Source organism: Aotus nancymaae, unplaced genomic scaffold (assembly GCF_030222135.1).
Source record: "Aotus nancymaae isolate 86718 unplaced genomic scaffold, 86718_ANA_hifiasm-v0.15.2.pri h1tg000040l, whole genome shotgun sequence".
Taxonomy (NCBI): Eukaryota; Metazoa; Chordata; class Mammalia; order Primates; family Aotidae; genus Aotus; species Aotus nancymaae.
In genome coordinates this window covers 125,473,283-125,484,932 of record NW_026988454.1, presented here as the reverse complement: position 1 = coordinate 125,484,932, position 11,650 = coordinate 125,473,283, and the positions used below count along the sequence as shown (strand labels likewise).

Below are 11,650 nucleotides of genomic sequence, written 5' to 3'. Positions count from 1 at the left end.
TGCTGGCATAGTGTGAGCTGATGTCTGCTGTAAACGGAGACTACCATCTTATCTTCAAGTGGACATAGGGGAAAGGGTGGAAAGACCTTCTGACTGCACAAATCTCTGCCTGCCACCTGGTCCTAAAAGCAGGACAAAGTTCCCTGTATCTTAATTGCCTTTAGCTCAATTTGTCAAAGGCACATTTTGGCTTTATTTACCCAAATGTAAAATAAAAGACAACATAGAGTGAGCTGGTTCTACATCTAAACCTTTAATCTGGCGTTGATACACACATTGTACACAGTGAGAGGCAGAATCCGTACTCAAGGTTTCACCCCATATGAATAGTGGCCTGCCTTACTCATCTGAGCATTCCTGTCCTCACCTCCCTCCTACCCTTGCCCTGCTTTGCTAGGGCAACTATTTCAAACTTGATGTTCGAGTCTACCCTGGGTTCTTCATTCTGTCTTGGGAGTCTCGATTACTAAGTAAGTCTTGATCGGGTAGCACATGCCTTTAACTCACTGTTCAGGGCATTAGCTGGCTTTGTCCCTGCAATTTTCCTCATAAACTTTAAAGCCAACTCATTAATTTCTATGAAAAAGCACTTGGAGTTCGGGATCATGCTAAATCTATAAGATTGAGTGTCTGCTTGTGGTGTTGAGGGTTATAGGATCAGAGAGGTTTTAGTTTTGGTAGTTCTCAGCCTTTCTATCTCTTCATATACATCTTTTCTTTAGAGAAGTTTTGGCTTACAGCAAAACTGAGCAGAAAGCAGAACCCCCACCCCCACCTTTGCCTTTCTATCAAATATCTCTTGCCTCCTTGCTCTTCCTTCTTGGGCCCCAGTAATGTTAAATCATGAGATACCATTGTACATACCGTTCTATACCTCATCAATTCTGGTTTGTAGCATTTCTTTTAATTCTATTTTTCTTTTAGGTTTGGATTTCTATTGATCTTCAGGTTTACTGATGAGCTTCTCAGCTATGTCCAGTGTTGAGACACTTGAAGACTTCTTTTGATAGCATCTCTTCTAGCTCTTCTGCTTTTCCAACTTAGTTTTCATTTCTCTGAATTCCCTATCGATGCATGTTGCCCACTGTTTGTGGTAATTTTTTAATTTCAAAGTCCCTGCCAGTTTGCAGCATCTGAGGGATCCCTGAGTTGATCTATCTCTTTACGATAGGCTTTCTGTTAACTTTTGTGCACCAGCTATTATGAACAAAATAGAATGAAATACTTGCAAGTGGGCTACCATATGTATAGAGGCGTGGGGTGGTGAGTCAGTCTAGTCAGATGCTGAATTGGCTGGTGGCTTTTTGATGCTGCTGGTACTTTAATTGCTTCCAGTTTTTCCCATGCATCTGCCTTTTGTGCCTATGGTGCCAGAGGGTTTTTTTCCTCTTCGTTCCTGTCCATCTCAACTGGCCCTCTATGCCTGTGCGAGAAGGTTTCTCCATGCTCCGGCCCTCTGTAGCAGTAGACAGCTGTGCTAGTTACCAGTGCTGGGCTTATGGTTGGGGGCAGAGGGCTCCTCTCTTCTCCTTGCCCAGCCTTGCTCTCAGGCTACTTGTTTCTGGGCCTCTGGGCATTTCCTGAACAATTCTGTTCATTGGTACATGGAAGTACCTCTCCAGCTCTTCCCTCTGAGTTGGATGGGACCTTTAATAAGAGGTGGCACTTGAGGTGGCATTGTGGAAAGGAAAGGAGCAAGGCAGATGGCAAGGTGGAGATACATGGCATGGGGGTGCTAAGGGTGTGTTAGGATTCCTTACCTTTAGAGTTCCTTAGGACAACTCCCTTGGTTCCTTGCCTGGATTACTAGACTCCTGTGACTTCTGTTTGTAATTCATTCCCAACTTAAATAACTTCACAGCAGTAATTGTCATGGGAAGAAAGGAAGGTGATCAACTTTGCTGAAGGTATACCTTGAGGACCTGACAGTAAATTGTATATGGGGACAAGGAGTTTACCCTTTTGCCCTAGAAAGGAATATAGACAATTCTTGGGGCTCAAGGTGAATCTTTAGCATCGATGCCCTCATATGTCGCATTTGAGTAGAGCTGTGGTGAATCATCTGTGGGACTTAGTGGGAATGGCCAAAGTTTGATAGAAAAGAGAACCAGAAAGCAGGCCGAGGTGGCAAAAACTTCAATGTAAGAATATAAGCTGCCTAGAGGAAGGCAGGACTCGCATTCATCTTTAGTCCCTGAATAATGTTCCGAAGGCCCCTGCTATGCCCTGATGCCCTCCTGTCTTCCAGAGCCCCAACCTCACTCCCTTTTCCCATGATCCAAATCACATCTCCCAGGGGTCACATTCAGGTGTCCTGGCCCCTGCTCTAATGCCACGGTGTCCCCAAGCACAGGACTTTACCCTCAGTTGTCAGTCTCTCGATGCATTTGAGGGGCAGCTAGGGTGTGGCTGGGGGCTCCAAGCAGCTGGGGAACCTAGACTCAGAATCATTCACACACTCCTCTTTGGAGCATTTGCAGAAGTTTCCAGAATTCCATAATAGTCACCTTCTGAATGGTGGATACACCTTATCAGCTAGGCTGGGGTTTCCAGTGCCCTCAGAGAGCTTGCCTTAGAGTCTTAGAGAGACTGCCGACCCATCGTCCGTGGTCTGTTTGTATGTCTGTCACATCTTCCCATCACCACGAATTGAATGTACAACATGTGCCAGGTGCTGAGTTTGTTTGTCTGTTTTTTGAAACACGGTCTTTCTCTGTTGCCCAGGCTGGAGTGCACTGGCGCGATCACCGTCCACTGCAGCCTCACTGTCTGGGCTCAAGCTATCCTTCCACCTCAGTCTCCCAAGTAGCTGGGACCACAGGCACACGCCACCACACCTGGCTAGCTTTTTAGTTATTTGCAAAGACAAGGTCTTGCTATGTTGCCTAGGCTGGTCTCAAACTCCTGAGCTCAAGGGATCCTCTCTCCTTAGCCTCCCAAAGTGCTGGGATGACAGACGTGAGCCACTGTGCCCAGCCTGAGTTTGGTATTTTGTAATCCTTCAGGTACTGGGGAATTTCCTGGCTGAATCAACAGAAACCCCTTTTTCATAGAGGGACAAGCAAAGACAGTACAAGGAATAGAGATACAGAGAGAGAACGAAGGAGAAAGAGGAAGTGACAAGGGGCTGTTGAATCACACAGTCTTAGGACCTGGCCCCAATCCCTCTTCTCAGTTCTGCAAGGAATGTCTCAGCAGCAGTGAGCCTTCCATCACCAGAGGCGCACAAGCAGAAGCCAGGTGATGCCTGGCAAAAGATGAGGAAAAAGATCCTAGCATCCGAAGCCACCAAGGTTAGATTAGATGCCCTCAAGGGACCCCATCCAACCTCCAGACTCCATGTGGACGATTCCCATGGTCCAGCTGATTTTTTTTTTTTTTTTTTTTTTTTCGAGACAGAGCCTTGCTCTGTTGCCCAGGCTGGAGTACAATGGTGCAATCTCAGCTCACTGCAACCTCCGCCTCCCAGGTTCAAGTGATTCTCCTGCCTCAGCCTCCTGAGTAGTGGAGATTACAGGCATATGGCACCATGCCCAGCTAACTTCTGTATTTTTAGTAGAGATGGGGTTTCACCATGTTGGTCATGCTGACCTCGTGATCCACATGCCTTGGGCTCCAAAGTGCTGGGATTACAGGCGTGGGCCACCACACCTGGCCTGGTCCAGCTGATTCTTTTACTGGGCCCTTCGCTGATCCTTCTTTACCCCAACATCTTCTCCTGTCTCGGGTCCTCTCCCGCAGCCCACAGTCTTGCCCCTGAACTGAGCAGTTTCTGGGCAGTGGCATGCTCAGAGAGAGAGAGAGAGAGAGGGGTGTGGGCTGGAGTGAGTGATGCTGGCCCTGGGTGAGGATGGGAAACAGGTCCTGAAGTTGCTAATGGCTCTTTCTCTGGGGCAAGCACCAACATCTCTGTCTGTGGGCCAGGGAGTTAATGAGGCAGGTAGGCAGGGTGTGATTCCTGGGAGAGGCAGTCCAGCAGACATAAGACATAGCCCCTGTCCTTTGGGGGCCCAGTACCGGAGTGGCCCCCAGGCTTCCCCCTCTCGTCTCAGTACTGCTCTGGCCTCAGGCAGCTCAGGCTCCCAGGAGATGGAGCTCTGGGAGAGACTTCACACTGCCCAGAACCCTCTCAGCTTTCTCGGGTCGGATCCACCTGCTGGGCAGGGCACAGCAGTGCAAGAACCAGCAGCCTTTCCTACTGCCAAAGGGCTCACAAGCTGGGGAACAGGACCCAGGAACCTCAGAGCAGCACAAAGCAGGCAATGACAGCAGCAGGAGAAACTCCAGGTAGACTTCAGGGTGAACTTCCAGGCAAGTGGTGAATTCTTGGGGCATGTCAGCCAAGGCGGCTCTGGCTTAGGCTTAGCCAGAGTCTGATTAAGAAAAAGAGCCACCCTTAAGAAAAGGAGTGGGCTGACGAGACTCAGGCTGTGGAATGAGAAGGGAGGGCAGGGAGATAGAATGAAGGTTGGGCAGAAGCTCTAAGAGAAGAGAGCTTGCTGGAACTGAGGGTGATCAGGGGCAGAATGACAGCCCTCCTTTACCCAGTGCCTACTGTGCGCCAGGCACCGTTCTGAGCGCTTAGCTCGTGTTATTTCATTTAGTCCTCACACCATCGGGTGTGTTCTCCCCATCTTACAGAAGAGGAGAGTACTGCATAGGGAGGCTGAGTAGCTTGTCCACAGTCACGTAGCGAGTAAGTGCTGGAGCCGGTGTTAAACCCAAGCTCCCGATACCCGCAGACTTAACCCTGAAGTTATGCAACTGCTTACAGGAAGATGTGGATGCTTCAGGGAATCAGGGGCAGGGGCCAGGTCCCTCAAGCCTTGTATTGCTCCCTGCCAATTCCTCTCCAGTAATAGTCCACATCATTGGTGGGTGTGGACCAGGAAAAAGAGACGAAAAGGCAGTGACAAATGCCAGGAAAGTGGCTGGATGACAGCTTTCATCCAGGGCAGCTGGGGTGTTTGGACAGGTCCTTCATTTCCCCTCCTCCTGCAGTCCCTGGAGCTGGTGGGACCGGGAGGGTGGCCGGCATCAGAATTCACAGCGGCCCCCTCTCCAGTCGCTCCCCAGCTGCCCTCAGGCATGCTGCTGCCCTGGGACCCCAGAGACCAAGCTAAGTCCCCCAGGCTGGGGCTCTGCAGGAAGGACTCAGAGACTCCTTCAAAGCTGGCTTTGAGCCTGCAGGAGAAAGGTGTCTTCAGCCCCCACCGCAGTGTGGGAGAAAAGTCGGGGATAACTCCAATGAGAACTCCTCTGCCGTGTCTTGTTTGCTGCTGGATTCCCAGAATCTGGTCCAAAGCAAATGCTCAGGAAATATGTACTGAGTTGGCAGGCAAGCCTCTCTCCAGCTAAAGTTCTGGGGCCTTGGCCTGGCCTGCAGGGTGGCCAGTGGTGACGTCAGCCACTGGGCTGACTCTAGGATGTCTACATCCCATCTTCCAGCCAGAGTCCTCCCAGTCAGACTCTTGGGAGGACTCTGACCTTGACATGTGCGACAGAGTGGGGATGAGGAGAAAGGTCTGACTGCTGGGTGCAGACTCCCCCGACCCTGCCAGGGGCCTGCACAGCGCAACCTAGAGGGCAGTGATTCCCAAGCTGGTTTGCTCTTAGAATTATCTGGGATCTTTCCTTTTAAATTTTTTTTTCTTTTGAGATGGAGTCTCACTCTGTGGCCAGGTTGGAGTATGGTGGCGCACTCTCGACTCACTGCAATCTCCGCCCCCAGGTTCAAGTGATTCTCCTGCCTCAGCCTCCCGAGTAGCTGGGACTACAGGTGCGCACCACCATGCCCAGATAATTTTTGTATTTTTAGTAGAGACGGGGTTTAATCATGTTGGCCATAATAATCTCGATCTCTTGACCTCGTGATCTGCCCGCCTCGGCCTCCCAAAGTGCTGGGATTACAGGCCTGGGCCACTGCACCCAGTCTATCTGGGATCTTTCAAAAATGCCAAAGCCCAGACCAACTGCATCATGTCTCTGGGGATGGGACCCGGGCTTCCGTATTTGTAAAACTCCCCAGGTGGTCCCAAGAAGCTTGGGAACCACTAGGAGGGGATTCACACCTTCTCAAAGCCCTTTCAGACCCACTTTCCCATTTGAACCTCACATTAAACCTGCTTGTTTCACAGGGCAGGGTTTTGCCAAAAACTAGATACATATGTGTGTATGTACATATATATTTATCAGATTATGAAAGCATAATGTGTATTCCCTGCAGAAATTTTGAAATAAATTTTAAAGAAGAAAATGAAAATTACCCGAGTCTTACCACTTATGACAGTTACTATTGACATCTGTTTTATTTCTTTTATTTCCTTGCTTTCTTACAGCTGAGGAAATTGAGGTAGAGAAACATTAAGTAACTCTCCCAGGGGCCAGATGCAGTGGGTCACGCCTGTAATCCCAGCACTTTGGGAGGCCGAGGCATGAGAATTGCTTGAACCCAGGAGGTGGAGGTTGCAGTGAGTCAAGATCATGCCCTAGCCTGGGTGATAGAATGAGACTCCATCTCTAAATAAATAAATAAATAAATAAATAAATAGCTCTCCCGGTACTGAAGCTAGTAAGTAGCAGAGGCAGGATTTGAACCCAGGGTACAGATGGAGTCTGTGCCCTGGGTTCAAATGAGGTTTGCAGGGACTAGTGTGTGCCGAGGTTAAGCACGTATCCGGGCCCACTACATGCAGGGGTCTGTGAAAACAGGAGGCTCAGCAGGAACGGGGAAGGCGGCCTTTGGTATTGGCTGGTTTCTACTTTGCCCTTGTGTATCTGAAACAGGAGAATGCAGCCAAATGCCACGTTCATCACCCAGCTCACGGCCACCCCTGAGTGACTGCTCTGACTCATCTTTGCTGGGGTCTGTGGCCCTGTCCTGCTGGTGGGGCTGGCAGCTAATGGGCTCATGCTGCTGGCGGTGGACTGGGGCCCGGGCATCCCCCACCCGCTCCACGCCCTGACCCACAGCCTCATGATGAACATCACACTCTCTGACCTGCTCTTCGTGGCCTGTGTGGTGCCCGTGCTGCTGCTGAGCTTCCTGCAGCACGACTGGTGGCTGGGCCCTGCCATCTGCATTAGCCAGGCCACCAAGACAGCCACCATGTTCTGCACCTTCTACAGCATGGTGGCCACAGCTCTTCTGTGCCACATGGCTGTGGCCCGGCCTAACGTGGCCTTCCCAGCCAGCTGGGGCACCCGCTTACTGCTCTGTGGGGCCGTGTGGGCCCTGGGCCTTACTGCATCCCTGCCCAACTGGCTGTTCCAGCAGGTGGCAGTGGAGGAGGAGACAGCGGGGGCTCCTGAGACCTGGGCCTGCCTCTTGCTCCTGAGCCCTGCTGGGACCTCCTGCTACTTCAGCCTGCTGGGAGCCCTGGCCTTCCTGCCATGCATGCTGGGGCTGGGCTGCTCTTTCAGCCACGTGGGCTGGCTCCTGTGGACACAGCCCTGAGGCCCTGTGCGGGAGAGCATCCAGGAGCACCAAGAGAACACAGGGCTCATCCTTGTGGTGCTGGTGGTTTTTGTGCTGATGTGGGGGCCCTGCTGATGTGGGTGCTGGGCTACGTGGCACCCATGGACCACCTGCCTGCCTCACCAGCTGCCTTTGTGGCCTCCAGCCTCTGCACCATCCTGGCCTACTCCAATTGCGCTGTCAGCCCTATCCTCTACTTCTACCTCTCCTGCCCCTTCCGGGCACGACTCAGGGACCTCTTCTGCAGGCTGATGATGGCCAGGCAGCCCAGAGGTGTGGGAGTGGTGGCCTCAGTTATGGCGACTGTCCAGCCTGGCCATGACAGGGCCCCAGGAGGCCCGTGGGGCCTGAGGGGGGGGGTCTAAGAGTATAGGCTAATAGAGGGGCTGAGATTCAAGGGAGATGAGAAGACCCTTAGGGACCTGAGAGCCCACCCCCTCTATTTTATCAGTGGAGAGACTGAGATCCAGAGGGCAGATGGCCCAACCAAGGTCACAAAGCAACGAAATGGCTCAGCTAGAGCTCACATCTCTAGGTAACTGGGTGGATCTTCCCACTCCACCTTCAGGCTCAGATACCTGTAGGCTCCACTGCTCTCTAATTGTGTGATCTTGAGCAAGGAAAGCCCTTATGCGCTGTCTCAGTGTTCTCATCTGGAAAATGGGATGATGAGAGTACGTACTTTTCTCACAGGGTTGTTATGAAGATGAATTTGCTAAACACATGTCTTAGAAGGATGCTTAGTAAGTGCATATGCATGCTGGTCATTGCTACTATTATTATTTTTATTCAGGGGCATTTGAGGTGAGTGGACAAGAGGAGGGCAGAGGGGCTTTTCTTCTCCCCAGAGCCCAATTCGAGGTCCCATCTTTCCCACCCTCCATGCCCTCCCTCCGGCCTGCTCAGGGAAGGCCTCAGGCTTCTGTGTTGGCCTGGAAACCTGGGAGATTGTCTCTACTGAAATTCCCAAGACAACTTGGTGTGTGTTTTGCTTGGTGATGTGTTTTGTTGGTGATGGTGTTACCAGTGAAACACACACACACACCCCGTTCTACTCTGTGGTACAAAGCTTGAGGAAACATTGGGTTGAACCAAATCAAACTGGTCTCTTTGCTGTAGGACTTATCAGAGACTTGAATACCCAAAAGGCCACTGAGACTCTCAGAGAGGGGCTCACGGCAGGCAGGTTCCCTAACTCCATGCCAGGGAACCAGCGATCTGTGGCACACACCTAGATGCAGCAGTGCCGGGCACGGGAAAGATGCTCTTGGTGTCCCATCCTGCCCCTGGCAGTGGCTCTATGCCTCAGTCCCCCTGCCGGGCAGGTACCCTCTCCTGACACTTTCCCACGGTGCCTGTGGTGAGGTGACAGGAGCTGCCGGTTATGGGAACTTCCCTCCTTCCAAGCTGTGACCTCACCCTGTTCCCACTCAAAACGTATCAGAATGTAAGTCACAGGGGCATGTAATTATAGGGACAGCCGTGAATCAGCACCCATTTACTACAAAATCATCAGGAGGAGACAGGTCTCAAACTTCGGTCTAATTAGTTCTAAATTTCATGTGATGTCCAGGGTGGGAATGGCCGCCTGGAGGGCTAATCTGGGAACAAACCTGCCCGGAGAAGGGAGAAATCCCCTTTTGCTGTGATCCTGGTCCCTGAGGGCCACAGGGATTGATACGTGAAGAGGGACAAGAGGAAAGCAGTGTTTCTTGGGCACCTACAATGCAGTGGGTCCTGGATGTATGTCACATCTGTCACGTGCAACCATCTGTACTCATCACTCTGGTCAAGCGATGACCCTGCAAGGGCAGGGGTGGTGGTGACGACCCCATTGTGCAGGGGCTGCAGGACTCCTCATGGCACAGTTACTCTGGTGGCCACAGATCACTCAGCCCCTCCTGATGGCTTGGCATCAGTGCCCAATTGTTGTAGGCTTTCCTCGCTCACTGCCCCTGAGCAGGGGCACCCCCAAGAGTGCAGTTCTGTGTGCGCGTCTCCAGCCTCGTCTCCGATACCTGAGTGGGGCCTGGCACTGATATTTGGTGAATACTTGTTGGGGGATGAGTGAACGAGCGATCAAATGCAATAAAGCAATCCATTTATTTTAGAGGAGATTCTGATGACTTCTCTCACCTCTTCAATGGCTTCTCATTTCACTCAGTAAATGCCAAAGGCCTCATCATGGCCTAACGGCCCATGGATTCTGGCTTCTTCACTCTCCAACCCTATCTCTAGCACTTTCACTTCCTGCCCTCAGCTCCAGCCACACCGGCCTCGCCCTCCTGCAAACACACCATTGGGCATGCTCCTACCACAGGGCCTTTGCACCTGCTGATCCCTCTACTTAGAGCCCCATTCCCCCAGATTATCAGCGGGGCTCCCTGTCTCACTTCCTGGGGGCTCACCTCAACCACGATCTCCTCAGAGAGGCCCTCTCCCACCACCTTATCTAAAATATCACCCTCCTTCTCCCTCACGTCGCTCTCTCTCTTTTTTTTTTTTTTTGAGATACTCTTGCTCTGTCGCCCAGGCTAGAGTGCAGTGGTATGATCTCAGCTCACTGCAACCTCCGCCTCCTGGGTTCAAGCTATTCTCCTGCCTCAGCCTCCCAAGTAGCTGGGACTACAGGTGCCTCCCACCACACCTGGCTAATTTTTCTATTTTTATTAGAGACAGGGATTCACCATGTTGGTCAGGATGTCTCGATCTCTTGACCTCGTGATCCAGCCACCTCGGCCTCCCAAAGTGCTGGGATTACAGGCGTAAGCCACCGTACCCAGCCCAATGTCTCTTTAGAACTCTTGCCGCCACCTGAAATTATGTGATTAGCCTATTTGTTTATATGTCCACTGTGTTTCTCCCATATTATTTATGCGTGTGTTGTAAGCTCCATGCAGGGACAGGGCCTGTGTTTTGTTCACGGCCGCATCCTCCATGCCTAGCACAGAGTGTGGCACGTGGCCTTTGCTTGTAAATCCCGCTGAACCGCAGAATCGAAGGAAGCCACAGAGGAGAACCTGGACTCTGTCTAACAGCAGCATCTGTGCTATTTTTCAGAGAAGAAAGAAACACATTGTGCTTTACTAAAAGAACCAAATTTGCTTTAGTTTAAGGCAAATTCCACACAGAGACTGTCTCAGAGACGGGCACAGAACCAGACACCATAGGAACACCACCACCATGCGTGACAGGGGAAAGCGGAGGCAGGCGGAAGACGGGGGCCTCGTCTCCACCGGGCGTGGAGAGGGCAGAGGGCTGAGGAGCTCCATGCGGCAACGGGGACTGGCATGCATGACCTGCTGCCCCAGTGGGCAAAGGCTGGGTGGCTGGGTGGGCCCAGGAAGGAAAGCCCCTTCTTGCCCACCTTTCCCACAGCAGGGGCAGGAGCTTGGGCTCAGATGCCAGAGCCCAAGGCTGAAGGACTAGGGTGCATTTGGGGTGATGGGATGGAACAGGGTGACCCAAAAGCCAAGGTGGCCTCCGGTAAAGGGTTGCATCGGTTAGGAGTGGGATGGGGGGACGTGGGCATGGGATGAATGACCCTCAGGATGTCAGACCTAAAAGAAAACCTGGGGCCATCTGGTCAATACTCTTGTTATACAGACCTGGAAACTGAGGCCCAAAAGGTAGAAGGGACTTGCTTGGGTTCCCACATTAGGCAGTGGAGGGAGGCAGGGCTCCAACCCGCGACTATTGTCTCCTAGCCTCATGGGATAGCCTCACGAGACAGGACTCCTGTCTCACTAGCCTCATAGTGAGCCACTCCTTGCCCAGGCCTCCAGGTGGGCAGAGGTGTGGGCATCCAGGGCCCTGGGAAGCCTCTGCAGGGAGGAGGGGATTCCTGAAGCTAGGAGTCAACCATGGAAGTGCCTGTGGGTCTGTGTGTCTAGAACCTGCATCGTACTGAGCTCAAGAGGACCAGAAAGGGCTCTGTGCTGAGCAGCCTCCACTTCAGGCCCATCACGTGGCCTACGGTCCATGACTACAGCACCCCATAGGTCCCCGGGGCTCCTGATGCATCCAGTGTCCCTGGGAGGGGGCACATGTTCAGGCCTTCCTGCAAACCCGTCATCAGCCTCCTGGGGTTCGCTGGAAATCGGGCACAGGTAGACCACAGGGCAGGGGTCAGGGATTGGAGGAGACGCCATGGGAGGATGGGACGTAGATGGG

At 52.2% G+C, this 11,650-nt stretch overlaps 1 protein-coding gene across 1 annotated transcript; it reads left to right on the top strand.

The window, feature by feature from the left end:
• Positions 1-6,910: 6,910 nt before the first annotated feature.
• On the top strand, positions 6,911-7,456 carry LOC135268316 (pyroglutamylated RF-amide peptide receptor-like). Its single transcript, XM_064360445.1, has one exon. The coding sequence runs from the start codon at positions 6,911-6,913 to the stop codon at positions 7,454-7,456; it is 546 nt and encodes a 181-aa protein (XP_064216515.1).
• Positions 7,457-11,650: the final 4,194 nt, after the last annotated feature.